General features: G+C 42.1%; 1 protein-coding gene across 1 annotated transcript in view; it reads right to left on the reverse strand.

Annotated features, from left to right (window-relative positions):
- Glb1l3 (galactosidase beta 1 like 3) overlaps nt 1-19,682 on the reverse strand; it is a 40,148-nt gene that overhangs the window by 13,249 nt on the left and 7,217 nt on the right. The window contains exons 4-11 of the mRNA XM_051155786.1: nt 19,468-19,563; nt 18,146-18,254; nt 16,088-16,180; nt 12,852-12,933; nt 11,922-11,986; nt 2,863-2,947; nt 632-769; nt 85-165 (exon numbers count right to left, since the gene is read on the reverse strand). Of these exons, the coding sequence (XP_051011743.1) occupies nt 85-165; nt 632-769; nt 2,863-2,947; nt 11,922-11,986; nt 12,852-12,933; nt 16,088-16,180; nt 18,146-18,254; nt 19,468-19,563 (749 nt within the window). The remainder of the gene's footprint in view (nt 1-84; nt 166-631; nt 770-2,862; nt 2,948-11,921; nt 11,987-12,851; nt 12,934-16,087; nt 16,181-18,145; nt 18,255-19,467; nt 19,564-19,682) is intronic.

Here is a 19,682-nt window from a genome sequence, read left to right on the forward strand (position 1 = left end):
TTTCTGCATATGTAGTTGCTAAGTCACACCCAATACTATACATAGCCCACGAGAGTGCTACCCTCCTACTAATGCGATAAGTACCTGAAGCAGATGCAAAGAGTTTCCGAAGCTTGAAATACTTTTCGGTGTAATCTCCAGCCTCTGATAGCACAGCATCATAGTCTACAAGACAGATATTTGGGACAGTCAGTCCTCCATAGCAGGCCCTGCCTCAGCGTGGGGATGTGTGCAAACCCAGGTCCACCGAAGATGAGCTCGAAGGTGCACACATCCTCTACCTCTGGCGTGCTCTATAGCAGGTTGTGAAATATCAAGCTAGAAACAAACACGGGGCTCACCCTGCCATTTCCCTTCGACCTCTTGTCCTAGTCCCGCCTAGATTGCTCTGAGAGCACTGGGATCAGTCCACAAGAGTGAAATGAAGCATTTGGTGCGGGGAAGCCTGCCTGCTAGAATGACAGCTGGCTGGGCAGCGCAAACATCAAAAGGAGAGCAGACGAAAAGCCTCAGCGCTCAGCACGCATTGCTTGTTGAGACCTCATGGTGCACGAGCATGAATCTGGAGTCTCCTCCTCAAAGCTGTCGGCCCACCCACCCCCAGATAAGGGATCACACCATCATCACTTGCCATAGCTAGTCACAACACCTAGGTGATAGGGGTCCTGCTTCGCTCCATTCATGAAACCAAAGTTGGTTCCACCGTGGAACATATACAAGTTGAAGGAGAATCCATATTTGATAAATTTAGATACTGTTCGTTGAATTTCTGCCGAGAAAGGAGGGGTGAGATCAGAAGGGAGACAGAGATCTTAGGTGAAAATGATTATTTCCCGCTCCATTCACTACAATCCATCTTGTCATCTTTTTCATCATTAAGCAAGTGGAACCATCCAGAATGACTCTTGAAAAGCAAGTCCTGGAACTTGTAGCTTTTTTTTCTTTTTCTTTTTTCTTTCACTATAGCTTTGGTACAAATTGACCCCAAACTGCATTATTACATGACCATCAAAAACTTAAAATTATTTACAAAAATAGATAGTATGCCCTCATTCCTACCTTCCCAGTACAATGTCACTAGAGGTGTTGAGTTAAAAGCACCACATCGTTTTACTGTGCCCATGGCTGTTCATAAATTTTGGTCGCAGAAACTTCCATCTTTCTGGCATGTTTGGTGGAACACTCTCTTCCCTCTGGCTACCATTGGAAGTGGGAAGATGGCAGCTGTGCTTTTGACTGTTTATAAGAACACACCTGGCTTATTTTCTCTTTCAGCTTCTTCTTTGCTTCCAATCAAACTTTAATCCCCACACCATCACAAGAATGATGAGTAAATTAACTGATGAAAAACTATGTCTAGCTATCATGAGTCCATGCCCCAGACACAAGTGATCACATATCTGTTGTTTGGTGACATTAGGGCTGGTGACGGTGGCCAGGTTTTGCTAGTCATGTTTTCCTTGGTTTGCATTTTGTTTTCTGTTTTGCAGTCCAAAGCTAGCTATTGTCTGTTTCTCAGTCACCAATACTTAGGTAATTCTCCCATTTCAGTATCAGGGAGCTTTTCATATAGCTGTAACAAAATAGCTTCTTGGCAACACACTTTTGCTTAGCGGATGACAATTGCCAGGCATTGTTCTGAGTGGCACCAGTATATCTTTCCAGCAATCCTAGATTCCACCCCCCCCCCCGCCCCATTCTCTGCTTTTGAGGGAAAGACTTCTTATATCTTATTTTATTGAGATATAGTCTTTGTATGCCTTCATGGGTGTCTTGGTGGTAATTTGATATACACGTACAAAGCACAACAATCGAACCAGGATAAAAAGTGTGTCTGTATCATTAACCATTGATCATTTTATGCTGGGTCTTTGCAGTCATCTTACTTAATCATTGTGAGTTTCTCACAGATTGTCTTGACAAGTGCTTGTCTCACTAAGCTACAGAAAGCCAGACCTGACACGTCGCTTCTGACTGCATTTTTGGCATTCCTCACTTGGCTTCCTCCTTTCTCTCTTCGTCCATCTCAGTCTCTAATAACTACCATTCCACTCCACTCTTCTACAAGATCAACATTTTTTTTTAATTTCCACAAATGAAGGGGAAATCATACTTGCAATTCTTTAGCTGGGTAACAGGGTTACACCCTGTTGGTGCAGATGTAAAGGTTCCTTCTTCCATGACTGAATAATGCTCCACTGTGGTGCATACTTACCACATTCTTTTTATCCATTCATCCACTGGTGGGCATCTAAGTAATAACCCCCATTTTGGGGGTAAACAGACATTTTGATTCAGAAGTAAAAGAAATCTGCCTCAAATCGCAAAGCTTCTGCTGAGACACTGGGATTAAAGTCCTGGTCTCTGGCCCCAGGATCCAAGGTTTCCTCTCCCACTGTTTGTGGGGCCCTAGTTATCACTACCATCTTGTTGACAATGCCATCGAGTCATCATTCCTAGAGATGAGTAAGACGTCATGCAAATGGCCGAGAAATGTTTGTAGGTATGTCACACTCCCCAACACTTCCATGTCCACCTTCCCTAACTGAAGAGAACTGTTTCCCACCTTAGTTCTCTCACTGGACTTGTTTCAGTGCAGCAAACAGCTGATAAATGTGGGCATCAGAGTAATGCTTTAATTCCTACCAATCTGCTGTTTTCACTCAATTTATAAGAATGGTATAAGGTGGGTCTCACACAATTTGTGCTCACAAGGTCATCTTCAGAGCTGGCAGTGCTTGTAATTAGCAATGATTAGATGGATATTTGTGTCTGCACAGGAACGTCAATAAACAGCTGTGTGTGAATGATCCTTAGCACAGAGCCTTCCTGACTCAGAGTTAAAAACTATGACTCACTCACCATTTGCACTCTTCGTATTGTGAGGACTGCCCCATGTGTCATACCAGCCAGTCCAGTATTCCATAATCATAATGGGCTTATCATTCTAGAAACAAAGCAAATCAAATACTGTGTGACAAAGGAAAATAAATAAGGTGACACCGTGTGTGAGAACACCAACAATGTTTTCCACCTTTATCCCACTTCAGAGATTTTCCTATTCTGATACACACCCTCTCATACTCATATAATTTCTATTTCTAACAATGCTTATTTGTATTTTTTGTTAATAAACTATATGTAAATACTTTAACTTTTTTATCTTTATGAATTATATATTCATTTTATGTATTTAGATATTAGCATATCTAAATGCTAATAATTACTGAGCTTTTACTAGTACAAGGCACTGAGTAACACATTTTACTTAAGTAATTCTGTGTAACCATCCCGCAGTGATAAACTACCACTCCGACTGTACAGATGAAGAAATAGGTTACTTCCAATTTAGGCTACTGTCCAATTTAGCTGAGCTTGGAAGTAATAGAGCTTGGATTTGAACTGGCAAATGTAGTCCCTGCAGCCGTACTTCTAACCATTGCGCTGGGCTATGGGTATCATCAAAAAAGACTTATCAGCACAAACTATACAGAAATATATCAAAGTCCTATATGTTCCAACACTCCATCACTCATTTTTCTTAAAATGTGGTCATTTTTTTACAAATTTATTTTATGGATGTCTAAACTCTAGGCCAAGCATACTTTCAAGTTAATAACTATATTCACTACACCTCTACTAACATTCTCAAGTCAGATGAACAATGAAGGCTCTGGTTCAAAAAGCAGTGTCTTAACAGCAAGCCCTGATCTTGCGCTAAATGTCTTAAAATTTATGTCTACACACCAATTCTTTCTCTCTCTCTCTCTCTCTTTCTCCCTCTCTCCCTCCCTCCCTCCTTCCCTCCCTCCCCCTTTCTCTCTGTCTCTCCCTCCCTTCCTCCCCCTTTCTCTCTTTCTCCCTCTCCACCTCTCTCTCATACACACACAGTACTAACTAAAAGTAAAAGTAGCTCCATTTACATCAGACACACTAGAACAGAGAAAAATAGGAGGTACATTACACAGTTCTAAAGGGATAAATTCCTCAGCAAAATGCAATTTCCAAATAAAAAAACTATATGTGTATGTACCTAAAAGGACCCCATATAGACAATGATTAATAGAACAATGGCTGCACCAACAAATCGTAATCATAACTTGAAAACAAATGCAAAGTCATTATTCTCAAATGCACATGACATATTTACCAAGAATGACAGTATTCTGTACATGAGATGGATCTCAGTGAATGAAGAACAGAAAGAATATGAGCTATTTTCGTTGCCAGCAAAAGTACTAAGACAGAAATGAAAACAGAACGATGTGGTACTGAGACAGCCCAGGAAGGACGAGCTCCTGCACTCAAGCCTCATAAACTGAAGTCTAGCCTCAGAACCCACGCAGTGGAAGGGGATAACCTATTCTCCCAAATTATCCTCTAACCTGTGCCTGTGCAGTATGGCATGAACACACATACACACACACACACACACACATACATACACACACACACACACACACACACACAGATGCACATGCACACTAAATGTAAAAAGGAAAATTAAGAATGGTTGGGACGTCCCTAAAGATGCAGAACTTTCACAACATATTTTAAACATGGAATAAACAAAAGTCTCAAGAGAAGTTTTTAAATGTTTTGAGTTCAATGGAAATATAATAAATCAAAATTAGCATGATGTAAATATAGGAAAGTTGATATTAATAAGGATTTATATGAAGAGCAAATTGTAATAAGATTTCACCAGGAAAAATGTAGGTAAATAAAGGCAAATGCAATCCAAAGAGGCAGGGAACAAAAACTATTTGTCAGGAAACCTCAGGACAGATATTAATCTAACTTTTAAAAAATAGAGAAAAAGATGTCAACAAGATAATTGACTGGGGATGCCCGATACAGTTCCCTGCATGAAAACTAAACTTAAAGTAAACAAAGAAGACCATCACCATATCCTACTGAAATTCTTCAGAGAAGGTGTGGGTGGCATCTGACACAGGCGCCATGAAATGTGCCTGCCTACAGCACTGTCCCAGGTGTCTTCACCTGGCTTGAGTAATAGCAGTGCTTTGCAGGTGGCTTTTGCCTTGGTGATGATTGCTGAGGGGACTCCAGTTGGATCTGGTTGAGTCAGCAGCACCTATATGTACGTAACTATCAAATCCTAGCTCTGAGCCTGAATGTCTACATCCATTTGTGTCCTGATTTCCTTATGAAGTGGGGCACAACAACAGTACCTGCCGCGCTGCCCTGGGAGAGCTGCAAAACGGTAAACACCTAGGACCGTAGCTGGCACACGCGTGCTTAGCAAAGGTTAGCTACTCACAACGTCTGAATATGAAATGCCCCGCCTCCCCACGCTCATATGTTAAATGCTTGGTCTCCACCTGATAGCACTGCTCTGAGAGTTTCTGGAAACTTTTGGAGGCGGGCACTCCTGGCTGAAAGAAGGAAGTCACTCTGTGTGGGCACTGGGGGTATATTTCCTTTGCCTTCATCTTATCTCCCCTTCTGCATCCTGCATGTGAGGCCAAGCAAGCCAGGGCTGAACTCTCTGAAGCCGTAAGTAAACAAAAAGAAACCAAGACTAAAGAAATAAATACATAAAACAAAAACAAAAAAAAAGCTTTTCTTCTCAAGGTACATATTAGCTAATATTTAGAGGTTATAAGAGGAAAAAAAGAAGTGATCCAAATGGGATTTTGTCAGAGCTTCCCTTCTGATCCTTTTGGCTAGGAGATGCTAACAGATTTGGAAGATCCAGGTGCCTACTACCTCCTTCTCCAGTCCTCCTCACAGACTTTCAGTGGCTCACTCTTTTATATGTGTGTGTGACCCCTAGGTCAGATTCAACTTTGAACTTCAAGAAAAAGAGTCAAGGCTTCTTCCAGCAGCTGATGAAAACAGATGCAGAGACCCACAGGCAAACAGCAGGCAGAGCTCAGGGAGTTTTGAAGAAGAGTGGGAAGAAGGATTGAGAGAGCCCAAGGGGTCAAGGACACCACAAGAGACCTACAGAGTAAACTCACCTGGGCCCATGGGAGCCCACAGAGCCTGAACCAACAACCAAAGACCACGCATGTGCTGGACCTAGAACTCCTTCACATATGTATCAGATGTGCATCTTGTTCCTCATGAGGGTCTCCGAACAATGGGTGTAGGGCCTGTCTCTGACTCTGTTGCCTGCATTTGGATCCTTTCTCCCAGCTGGCCTGCCTTGTCTGGCCTCAATGGGAGAGGATAAATTTAGTCCTGCTGGGACTTGAGGTTACAGAGGGAGTTGGTATCCCTTAAGAGCCTCCCATACTCTGAGAAGGAGAGGGGAAAATGGAAGGATGGGGTTGCAGGAGTCCTGGGAGGAGAGGTGGGAGGGGCCTGGGATCAGGCTGTAAAGTGATTAAATAAATTTTTAAAGGAAAAAAGAAAAGAAAAAGAATAGAATTGCACTCAGGAGAAAATACCTGCCCAGCATGACTTTCAGATTTGTGGTGATGCATGCCTTTAATCACAGCACTTGGGAGGCAGAGGTAGGAGGATGGCAGTGAGTTCAAGGCCAGCATTGTCTACAAAGTGAATCCAGGACAGCCACGTCTACACAGAGAAAATAAATAAATAAAAATATACAAAATAAAAGGAAGAGATCCCAGCACTCTGATAAGGACTCTACCTGTGTGTGGCCACTCTACCCACTGTCCCAAAAGCCCACAACACATAGCCCTCTCTCCCTGAAGACAGAAATCTGAAGGAAATCTGCTTCATTTTCCTCCAGCCATAGCTTGAATCAAACCATTTATTTTACTTCTCTCTCATAGAACATGGAGCAGTACTAATCTCACATTCCGGTAAAGTTTTGATGGATCCAACCAAGAGAAATAACCTTAAAAAGTGTGGCTCCTCTCCACTCTCACTGGAAGACCAGAAACCACTAGGGAAGAAGAGTTCCAACTGCTCGAAGACAGACAGCCCTGTGCCTGGGGTTCCGGGATAGCCTGGCAGCTTCTGGATCCTTCTTTCTTTCTAGCCCATAGCTTTGGCTGTCAATAGATAACTCATTGGTAGAAGGGACGTTTTGGCTTTTGACAGCCATGTGTGTGTGTGTGTGTGTGTGTGTGTGTGTGTGTGTGTGTGTGTGTGTGTGTGACACACAGTCTAGCTTAAACCGCAGGCTGTTTGGTAGCTCCTTACCTGTTTCATTTTGTTAGCAGGGACTATTTGTTTGATTTGGGTTTTAGGGTTTTAGGTTTTAGCTCCTTTCATTTGGCTGGCTGGCTTTCTTTAAGAACTGATGAGTTCCAGCATGGGTATAACCACACTGGCGTTCTTTACTTCCGCGTTTGAGGCTTAAACGCCCTCTTGACCTTGCTCAGGACACTGCAGTATGAGCTGGCACAGGAGAAGTAATTTCTGCTGCATGAGGTTTGGGTATCTGTGTTGAGGGTTGCACTACTAGTATAAGCTAAAAAACAGAGGGTGGCAAGTATCAAGAAATGTAGTTCTCTGAAGAGCGCTCATGGGTTTGGCATAGCTGCTTGTCTTTTTCTTCTTACACCTTGTTTCCTAGGATGTGTAGTGCAGTTTCAGTTCCAGCCTGGAATGCTAGTAGTCACATATTCGTGAACTGGTCAAATTCCCATTAAGGGTCTATAAATAAGAAAGAGTAACATATTCCTAAAACACAGGGCTAGTCGGCTTACATGTTAGATGCTGCTGACTGGTGGCTTCCTAAAGGGCCTTTGAATTGTCATGTCATTTCTTAGCTGGAATCATTTTGCCAAAAGTTAGGTAAGTGGGATAAAACTCCTCGTGTGTAAGCTTCCATGCTCTTGTGTAATAAGGGCGCTAAGAAAGAAGCTGAATGGAGGCTCCTGGCAGGCGTGAAAGGCTTTATCCCTCTCCTTAGGAGAAAGGGAGCAAATGATGAAACTGGCTTCGTGTGCGCCTTTGATTTGGCTTTTGGTTTTGGTGTTACTGTGTTTTTATCTCTCTAAATCCATTTCCAGTTAGTGTGAAACCCATAGCATAGTTCCCAAATATGGAATTACCAGAACTATTTGAAATGTTTTCCCCTTGGAAACCTAACAAGGTACTCAGTCTGGGCAAGACTCGCTCTATCTTGAGGCAAGAGACTACCCTTTAATGCAGCGCCCAGTCACAGGCTGCAGTGAGAAGGACAAGGCGGCACTTCTGCACTTGCCGTCCAGTCTCGTTTCCAAATATGTTAAACTAGAAAAACACTAATCATACAAATAATTCACAGAAAAAAAAACGGCTGACTGGTGTGTCTTCATTTTTACTGTTTACACCCTACCTGGGCAGACATTGAAGTTTATTTTAAAGATTCTACAAACTGAAAGAAAAGAAAAGGAAAAGAAAGAAAGGAAAAGAAAAAGAAAACATTAGTAACAGACAGCCAAAGTTAGTGAAAGGCATGCCACCACCACCACCAAGAAAATCCTGTAGACAAGTTGAGACTAGAGGCCACTACATCAGCAGACTCTAATTGTAATCAAATAGCAGGGCAATGCCTAACTTAGATCAAGCAGTGCATTCTGGAAGGGCTAAGCCAATGACTAGCTAATATAAGTTTAAAGGAAACACAAGACATGCAATAAATAAAACAAGAACCCTCCAGAACTTTAAAATATCTGTTATCAAGTGTGTGGAAAGCTGATGCTGAGCCAGGGAATATAACAGTGGTTGGCATCACCTTTAAAGGATAAAGTGCCCCTGATAGTCACAGAAGACACAAAAAATTGAACATGACTGTAGGAGTGAAGTTATCTCCAGTTTTAGGTAATGATTTCACAGTGTATAAAGCAAGATGATAAAGTAATATAGAATATGAGGGGGAAATGGGTGAGGCAAATGTGAAAAAGAGCATGTCTGGGCCAGTGTGCATGCTCCAAGGAAGAAGAACACTGGGAACATAAAGACCAAAAATCAAAAAAGGGGATAGAAACAAAAAAGAAGTTCACAGCCAGGTGAAAAGTCAGAGGTGTCCATCAGAAGATGAGCCAAGAGCCATGTGTCCCACACATTTCAGAGCCGATGCAAATTTCCCTCAGGAACCCTTACTACAACTATCAAATTATGAAGTTTCACTTGGACACAGGTTATAATTATATTGTTCTCAATATAAAACAGTTCAAAATGACAGAAAATCAGATGTAAAGTGGGAAATAACAGACTTTCTCTGACCTGCAGCCATCAACCAGGAAACTGGACTAAACAGTATTAAAATATCATCTCCTCTACATGTTAGAATGCCCAGCTCTATTAGTGGACACAATTTATTATGTAAATTCAGTTCTCTTTCTCTCTAAAAAGATAACAGATTCACTTACTGGTCCCAATTAGGAAAAGCCATCTGCTTACAAATGCTGCTTGCTCTCCCTAAGAAGACAGCCAAGGAAATTTTGTCCCTGAGACCTATGAGACAGTAAGACTATGTGAATAGATGGGACCCCAGATTAAGTGTCAAGTGCACAACTAAATAACTTTGCATTTAAAAAGGATAATTACATGATCTCAGAAGGAGTGATCCCTCAGATCTGAGGCTTTGAGAAGAATTCAGACAGTATTGCAAAATTCCCTAACTGTAAACTACTCTGGCATGCCAACTGCCCTCTAACATTCCAATTCTGACAGTATTAAGAGCCCTTACAAATGAATATGGGTTTTTTTCAAGACTTGAGAACTATAAATACACTATATAATGTATTTATTCCATCGTGCCAAATATTCAGAGACTGTTATTCTGGGAAATAATGGATGGTTTTCAATTTTGGTCTTTCAGGATTGTTTGGGGGTTTGCTTCTTTTGTGTGTGTGTTTGGTGAGCTGGTTTTAGTTTTGTTTAGTTTGGGTTTTGTTTGTTTGTTTGTTTATGGACATTTTTTATTTTTTTAATTTTGGTTTTGGTTTTGGTTTTTTTATTTGTTTTTACAACCCACTTGAAGACAAAGCCAGAAGACTGTTATTTGCTCTTGAATACAATGATCCAACATCAAAGCCTCTTTCTAATATCCCTGGGCTCTCAGAGTTTCAAAGACATCTCAAGGACAACTTCTCCATCTTGCTGGCAGGGTCAAACTAAGCTCATGTTCCCAGGCTCAGGGACCTACTCCTGTCCTGATTGACAGATGCTCCCTTGCTCAACCCCTTATGTCAAAATACGACTGGACAATGCTACACCCACCCCCTCACTTTATGGACTCATCCTTTAAATGCTGTACAACTTCCCTTCAGGCTCGTGTTCAGCTCCCGAGTCTGTTCATGGCCCTGATCAGTCAGTAGCGGCTTGATTACAATAAGCTCTTGTCAGCTGCCTTGGCCTGGTGACTGAGTTATGTTGGATGTAAGTGGACCTCGCAACATTAATCTCTATGATAATCATTCCACCTCTTCAGTTACAAGATGAAGCTGGGATTAAACAGGACATATAGCAATTAAGTCAGATACTGATGTTTTTTCATTAGTCTGCTCTCTCTGGGTTGTCACATCCAAAGGATAAGCCATTCCACCCCTTTCACCCACAAGGCAAGATGCTGATAAAAACCTGGAAAGCCCAAAGTACTGACAAACTGACAGCTAAAGAAATAAACAGGGAAACCAGGGAGATGGCTCAGTGGGTAAAAGGACTTGCCATGGAAGCTTGGGAACGTTGGTTTGATATCCAGAGCCTACATAAAGGTGAAAGGAACTAACCCATTCCACAGAGTTGTCTTCTGACATCCATACATGCACTGTGACACATGAGTACCTGCACTAACACACACACACACACACACACACACACACACACACACACACACACACACACACACAGTTTTCTAAAAAGGAAAAGTAGAAAGGACTCTATGTTGTAGTACTAAGTACTAAGCTTTCACTGGCATTCCCACAAATAAAGTTCTGGATTCATCAATATGGAATATAGTACACCCTAGCAGAGGAAGACACTTCTAACCTCACCTCAGATCCTCCGTGGACCTGCATGCTGAAGGAGTATCTTATGTGTTTATTCCAAAGACAAGACAACTTTTAAAGAATGAGGAGAGAGACTGAACATTAAGATTCTACCAACTGCAGGATTCTCTACCCAGTATTCCACAAACGCTTTTAACATCTAACCTTGTGTGCTCACTAGTCTTCTGTCAACTTGGTACAAACTAGTTATCAGAAAGGAGGAAACCTCAGTAGAAAAAAATGTCTCCATAAGATCCAGCCATAAGGCATTTTCTGAATTAGTGATTGATGGGGGAGGGCCCAGCACATTGTGCATGGTTCCATCCCTGGGCTGGTGGTCTGGGTTTCTCTAGGAAAGCAGGCTAAGCAAGCCATGAGAAGCAAGCCAGTAAGCAGCATCCCCTCCAGCTCCCGCCTCTAGATTACTGCTTTGGAACCCTGCCTTGACTTCCTTCAGGGATGGGCTACCACCTGGAAGTGTAAGCTGAAATAAACACTTTTCTCTTGAAATTGCCTTGTCATAGTGTTTTCTCATAGCAACAGAAACCCTAACTAAGATACCTTGCTCCTCCAAAATGAAGGTTTGAAACAGAAAAGTTTACAACTCCTCAAGGATGGTCGTAAATACACACATTCCTTCCAATTCTTGAATATACCCATATTCCACCAATAACCCTAACAGTCTAGTAAAAGCACCAACAGATGACGATGAGATTTCCATAAACACCAGCATTGGTCCATTCCTAACTGTATCCTCTTGGAGGAAGGGCATCACTCACTCCCTCTGATCATATTTGCTTCTCATCTGGAATAAGCCTTTCATGCTTTCTAGGTGATAGAAGAAAAGTCCTTCCCATCAAGTGACTTTGAACCGCACCAAGGCTCAGGGTGAGACGGTCGTATCCTTGTCACACCCCCTGTGTTCTCTCACATCAATTGCACAGAGAGCAAGATCTTGAGGACACATAAATAAAACTCTGCATTGCTTGAAAATCTTACCTGCATTCGATGAAGCTTAATAAAATAATCCTTCACAAATGACTGTGTGTTTAGAGTAGCCAGTGCTGTGGAGAAAGAGAGGTTCCTCTGAAACATTGTGACAAGGATCATAAGCACAGGAGACAGGTTGAGTATAAATGATAGATAACAACATACTGTTTGTAACCCACTGCAAAGCATAAAGGACTATTATAACTATTACCAAATCGTACATGCAGAAACACTATCTTTTTAAATTTAACAGCACTTCGTACATGTAGGTGGACCACTGAATGAAAGCTTCTGATCTCACACTTTCCAAGGGATGGTAACATGAGCAGAGCTTCCACACACACACACACACAAAAAGATAGCAATCCACAATAGCTACCAATGTGCATGAAAAGAGCATTTCATGATGTCCCCTGAACCCAACCACCATGCTCGTATATTGGCATTTTCCCATATTGTTATTACTTTGTTATTCCACTGAATTTGTCTTATGATCTGCTAAGTGTCTACATTGAGTAGTCTAGCACTGATGCCTAGACTGGACCTTTGACTTCAGCGTGTTTCACTCACACCTACCCCATACCTCCCTATGTGACTGTACATGCTGATGGAGATCAATAAGACCCTAAGCTATATCCTGCACCAGCCTAGATTCCTACCTATGGAAATTGTTTTAAAAATTGAAAGATGTACTCAGAATGAGAAGATCCATCAGTGTTCTGTTCAAAGAGGGAAAAAAATGACTCACAGTATATTTGAACTGTCAGCTTTGATGTTGAACCTCATTTTGTATCATATCAAATCCCTGGGGTCCATCTCAATTGACATGGGAAAGAGGATCAGAAAAAAATACATCTGGTTCTCTTTGACACTTGGTTACAATATATATTGGCTGGCTAAGAGCCTTGGATGTCCTATAAAATGACTGTAAACCAGTACCTCCTTTGACAGAGCCGAACTCAATTTCCTTGCCATTGTCTGAGGTCAAGAGGAACTCTACAATCCCTCTCTTCAGCAGAGCCTGTTGAGAGAATGAATATTATGAACTTCTCTTGCTTCCATGGGAAAGAAGAGATATTATAAGTTAGATAATAAAGACAGTTTGGTTCAGATGAAAAGAGTGTGAACTACAAAAAATGTATATGGAATGTCTCCCAAGTGTGTGTATAATAACAAAGATTTGTGCTGAGCATGATGCTAGTGAGAGATGGTAAATACGTTAGAAAGTGGAGAGGTCTTCAGGTTATTGGAGGTGTGTTCCGAAAGGAGACTGTGGTAGTCCATCCAGTTCCTTTCTCTTTCCTTGCACTACCAGATCAAGAGGTACTTGGGTTGGTTCTGTGTGGGACTTCTGTGGTGATATGCATCGTCTTTCAACACAAGTCCCATTAGCATGAACCAGTCATGGACTGGAATTACAAAGGCATGAGCCAACGTGAGTCTTCTGTTTCTAGGTTAATTATTTCGGTTATCTTTTACTTTTTAAGTGGCATAGATTGGCTATACATAACACCGGACTTCATAATGACTTTTCACACATGCCTATGTCTACTTAGATTGTATGTAAGGTATCTGTTGCAGCAGAGGAAAGTTGACTGGCAGGGAAAAGCTTGAATGTAGAACTGCCATCCACAACTTAGGCAATAAGGAAATTATTGCTCTAGGCTCATCTCAAAGTGGTTCCAGAAGCTGTACTAAAGCAGTGGAGGCCTGTGGGCCCCACATCCATGGTAAATGAAAGCTGAGTTTCTCAATGACTGTACTTCAGAAGTATATCAACTACAACAAAGAGAGAAAAAAGAAGGAAGACGTTTGGTGCTGTTAATGGTTTAAAAAACAAGTTCCATTTTGAACTGGGTTTCAAACCAAGATACTATATAAAAAAGAAAAGAAAAAAGAAAAGTCTAAGAGTCAGCAGCACCTTATTCCTAGTCTAAGGATTGTTAACTACAGGATGTCTGGAACACAACCTTAAGGTCAACCCTGTCAGCAGCTGAGTCTTGACAAAATTCTAAAGAGGAAACTGATCTCAGAACCACTTGGTTTGTTTCCTAAAATTAGTTCCTCTTTTCTTATTCTATAATTTTTATCCTATGATATTAACCAGATGCTAGCTCTGCTTCTGTACTATCGCTTAACCACTGATTACTCAGGAAACACAAAAACAAAAAAACCACAATAATACTTCATACAGCAGGAAGTGCCCAGGGTTGAGACAATTGCAGTCTCTGCCTTTAAGCACTCTAGCCCCTGTCTTAACTATAGCAGAAAGTGCACAGGGTTGAGACAATTGTGGTCTGTTCCTTTAAGCACTCCAGCCCCTGTCTTACCCTTTCACAGCAGCTCTCATATTGTCAAAGGAGGCTGTTGCCACAATGTTTCCACAAATAAACTAAACTCGTTTTCTTGTTTGTTTGTTTGTTTTTACATTTTAAATTGTTTTGTCTGGTGGTCTCAACACCATAAGGGAGGGGCCAATCAACTTTACAAAGCTTGAATTCTAAATGGATTCTGCCAACAGAAACAAGAAATCCTACTCTGTCTGTAGGAAAGGGGCACTATGATCTTAAAACCCCTGCTTGTACCATAGAGCCTGGAAACCAGGCAGATGGCTCAGAAATCATGGGGTTTTCCCCAAGCACCTATTATGTTCACATCGACGCATATAGTCCTGGGAATGACGTTAAGGAGTAAGTGTTGTTGTTGCTATTGTTGTTTTTTCTAATATTTTAAAATTTATTTACTTACTGTGCATAGAGTGTTCTGACTACATGTACACCTGCATGCCAGAGGAGGGCACCAGATTACATTATAGATGGTTGTGAGCCACCATATGGTTGCTGGGAATTGAACTCAGGACCTCCGGAAGAGCAGCCAGTGCTCTTAACCTCTGAGCCATCTCTCCAGCCTGCCATTGTTCTTCGACACATGGCTTCCTGCAGCCTAGGCTGCCCTTGAGCTTCCTATTAGCTGAAGGTGCTCCTGAGCTCTTAATCCTCCTGCCTCCCAAGTGCTGAGGTTACAGGTGCACATGACCACACCCAGCTCAGTGCCTTTAAAAAAAATCATGAAAAAATAATCTTAGCTGAACAAAAATGACTAAGTTCAGACCATCCATTCCCAGTTTCTGTGTGGGCCGAGCCAAGTAGGCAGCACCATGTCTAAGTGAGTCAGGCTTTGTACCCTAAGGACAGAGTCCAATTGAGACTGGAGCCTCCTGGGCTCCTTAAATGAGGGAAGCCAAGAACCAGTAGAGTCTAATCCACAAGAAAAAAACCTCTAGCAAGGCTGTAAATAATCACTGGCTCAAAAAGACAGAACTTAAGTATCATGAATCAAAAATCTCTAAGCCATGGTGGACTTTGGATGAAAGTACAAATTTTCATGTTTTAAGAAGGTCCTGAGAACAATGATTCTTGACGTCACATTTTGTATAATAGTAACAATGGTATTCATATTTATCTTGATTAACATGATTATGTGGGAAATGTATTGAAAAAGTAAATATGATTTTTACATGTTAATGAAGGAGATGATCAGTAAGTAGCTATTTCCTCCAAATTAAAATATTACCTCCTAGCTAGGCAGTGCTGGCACACACCTTTAATCCCAGCACTCAGGAGGCAAAAGCAGGTGGATCTCTGTGAGCTCAAGACCAGTCAGGTCCATAGAAAAAGTTCCAGGACAGCCAGAGCTACACAACAACACCCTGGTTTGGGTGAAGAAGAGAAGCTCATAAAGCTCAGGAAGTAAATAAAATATCCAAAACCCAGGAAGTAAACAAAACTTAGAAGGATCAGAAAGCTCCAGAAACAGAAGATTCACAAGGCTCCTCCCCAGGGTTACATAAGCAGTAACAACTGCTGTGGAGGGGAGACTATAGCACTCTGAATTACAAGCAAGTCATGCAGGGAGCTCCAAAGACAGTGCTGTATGGCTTCTCAGTGATGCAGCTATCTTGAACCACTCAAGCTCTTGTAAATAACTCCACTAAGCCCACTGACTTGGGTAGCATAATTTCTTCATTCTGTCATCAGTACTCTAATGGGTTTATTCACATCTCACCAAGAAAAGTCACCTAAGACCCATGAGGCTGGCAATCAGGTATGCATTTTAGAAAGGTACAAAATTAGAAAGAAGGCATAAAAATACGCATGCAGAGCAATTATTCTTACCTCCTTAATATAATCCATGTACATAGGATCCATATAAAAGGAACCATATTCATTCTCTATTTGGACAGCAATAACAGGGCCACCATGGAGGTACTGAGAAGCAAACAGATGACAGTTGGAGAAACAACCTTGTTATTGGAGCAAAAGCCTCGAGTCAGGGCTGCTAATAAAGATGACAGAACTGATATAGTGCTTTCTCTCAGGTCCCTTGGAGACAGGCATCTTCATTCATCCTTAGGCACATAAGCTCCTGAAAGTGTCCTACCCTCCACAATGTTTTGTGGTTATAGAAGTACCATCTTATTTTCTGTTCCTTGTACTCATTAGCTTTGAGCCCTCACATGTAAAAACTCACTTCCATATCTATCCTACCCACCTTTCCACCTAATGCATTCCATGGGTGCATTCCTCTCCACTCCCCGCAACCCCCGTGAACAGATGTTTTGTATAGTTCCCTCTCTTTTATGTACCTTCCTCTTTTCCTTCTAAAGAAAAATGTCCACCTCCCCATCACCATGGATGCCCAGTAAGAACTAACTGAATGCTATCCATACCCAGGAAGAAAAGAGCTGGCTTCACTAGTCATTGTCCTCAGCTGCAAAGATGACATTTTCAAACGCCTTGCTGGAAAATTCCTGAGAATGTGTTACCTTTCTCGTATCAAGAGGTTTATTACTTAATACATAATCATATAAATTTATGTTTTTAGAAGAGACATTTATATTTTACTTATCAAACAAAAGGCTGTCACAAAAACTGAACAATTTGTGTCTGGCAAACTGTATGACATTATGTAAGGTACATGTTTTTTGTCATGCTTCGGTCTGGGCTGCAGGCTGACTATCTGAAGATGTAAGATGTTATCTTCCCTGGGTATTGTATCCTGAGATGAAGGGAAGTGCATGGTGTCTGTGTGTTTTCCCAGTGAGAGACATGAAGCCAGAAACCATAGTCACATAGGCACAAACTAATGCATTAAATGGACCAAGTCATGTTTTACAGTGTAAAACTGAAAAAATCCCAATATCCATGAATAGGATAGCAATAATGTATGTGGCATATGCTGCTGTGCAACACTGTGCAGTGACCGAGAAGAATGGCAGCTTTCACACAGTTTCTCTAGTAACTAGATAACACCAACAGGGAGTTCTATAGTGCGTATTAAAAAGAACATGCATATGCATACTTTTGTATGCTGAAATTGGGGAAGGAGTGTATATAAAAGTATGATTAAGAAAAAATGATTGTCTCCTAAAAAGACAACTAAATTATTATGGGACAACAAAGGAAGAATGTTATTTTATCATAGTCTTTTAAATATTTTTGCTTACATTTCTCCAGAGTTAACTAGTTAAAACAACAGAATTCATTTAGAGTAGTCATTGCCAATGCGCTGATCGGTGAGCTTGGCAGATATGAGGCACATACAATTAACTGGGGCATCCTTCTGTGTTATCCCTGTCTTGTGTAATGTCTTTTTAGAAACTCTGGGCCAAAGCCATAAGGACCAATCGAAGATTCTATGCTTAACTTGAGGGTCTAGATCTAACTTGTGGGAAAGTCAGTTTAATATTCTAGAGGGACTGGATAAGCCACAAGTGCTTCTTGTGAATGCTGTTAGGTCACATTTATTCTAACAGGCCCCACTCATCAGAAATCAGGCCAAGCTCCCCTGCACTCTCCGAGACGGAGAAACGATTAAATATGTGATGCAGTCTAAATTACACTCTTACTTTATCTAGTAGTGTTCCAGCCTTGTGACTCTTGACACACAGGCTAGGTCAAGTTTGTACAGAGCTCACCCAACCCCTCCAAACACAAAGCAATAAAATAAAACTATACGAATTATAAACTTCTCCTGTCTTTGGAACTGGAGCCTCTCCCTCCAGGATGCTGTCATGCTGCCCCTGATACGATGCCATTACTCCTCAAACTTCAGCTTGTGGTTTTCTAACCCAGCTAACGAAGCGCATCTGAAGGCTGCCGCTTTCATTTTCTACATTCCCCCATGCCCACCCCTCACACTCTTTATGAGGAATTGAGACGGCATGTTTTCACCTGGAGAGGAAGTATTCTGGGAATCAGATGGTCAAAATACTCGTCAACAGCCTGAACGAAGTCCTTGCTGGTTGTTCTCAGTTTTGACTCAGGATCGCGCAGAAGCCAGCTAGGAACGAGAGGCAAAACGTGAGTGTACGAAGCAGGAAGCCAGCTGAGCACAGCAGATGTCTCTGCTCAGAGCCCTCTATAGCTTGGATGTCTCTCTGTCCGCCAGACAACCACAGCACAAGGATACTCAAGGTCTTCAGGGGATCTGTGTTGTATGGGCTTTTTACAGTGTTCCCCCAAGGACTCCAGAGATGTGTGAGACAAACCAGGAACCAGGCCATGGCCATTTCAAGGCACTTCAGATCTTCCCTCCTCTGCTGAGTCAAGCTGAAAGACTGAGCCTGGCAATGCTCCCGAGTCTGCTTTTTCCCATGCTTCCCAGAACTCCATTTTCCCTTCAGTTCTTTAGAACATGGCCCTTAGCCCTTAGCATAGGCTCTGCTCCTCAGGCACAGCGTCACATTTGCATCTACTATCTAAGACTTTGGGCAGAATGGTCCATAGGCCAGTGAACTGGTGAGGGAAGGACCTGGCTCCTGAAGGAATTCAGGGATGAATTGGTTTCCCCAACACTCCCACAGCTTAAGCACAGGATTTTTCTATGCTCCATCTAGTTATAGCAGGGCCCGAGCTTGAAGAAAAGCTTTGTTTTGCTTTCTGCCCTGAGGAGCAACAGGGCTCACCTGAAGGCAGGACTTAGAAGTCCTAGTCACTGAGAAGAGTGACAGAAGAGACCCTGTGTGTCTCTCTGTCTACTGAGCTGAGAGTAGGTATGTGATAAAGGAACAAGCCAGAAAGGCAAGAAGGAAGGAAAGACGCTGAGGTTTCAGTGGGTGGTCACCTGCCTTCAGCCAGAGACACATCTGAGGTCTCTAGAACAAGCCCAGAATTTGCCATCATATTCCTCTAGAGGCTTGAATCCCTTTCTTGCAGCTCATGAAAAGAATGCAGATGTCCATTACACCATCGCTGTGGAGCAACGGGATGACCAGCCTGGATTGGCACATCTGACTTTGCCCTGCTCTTAATGGCTACATATTCAATGAGTCAAAACCCATGCTTCAGGTCTGTTTCTGAAAACTAGGATGACAGCAGCACCCAAACCTGCCCCACCACTCTGGGCATCAGCCCACCATCAGGGCAGGAAGTATAGAGTTTAATTTAGAGCACAACCATTGTCCATGGCAATCATTCTCACTGGCTTGGAAAGTTACTTATTGTCAAACAAAACATCTTACTAAGACACAACGCTGGACTCTGGGGTAGCTCACCTGGGTAATCCACCCAGGTCTATCTCAGCACAGATGTAAGGCCCTGGTCGAAGGATCACCCACAGCCCAAGGCTTGCAGCCAGCGAAACATAGGCCCTAGAAAGAGAAAAAAAGTCAGCCCATTTGGGGGTGACCCAAAGGGGAGGCTGGATATAAAGGGAGCCCACTGACACAACAGAGTATAGGCATGTCCTCCCATTATGCTCCTAACCAGG

This window comes from Acomys russatus, chromosome 14 (genome assembly GCF_903995435.1).
Source record: "Acomys russatus chromosome 14, mAcoRus1.1, whole genome shotgun sequence".
Lineage (NCBI taxonomy): Eukaryota > Metazoa > Chordata > Mammalia > Rodentia > Muridae > Acomys > Acomys russatus.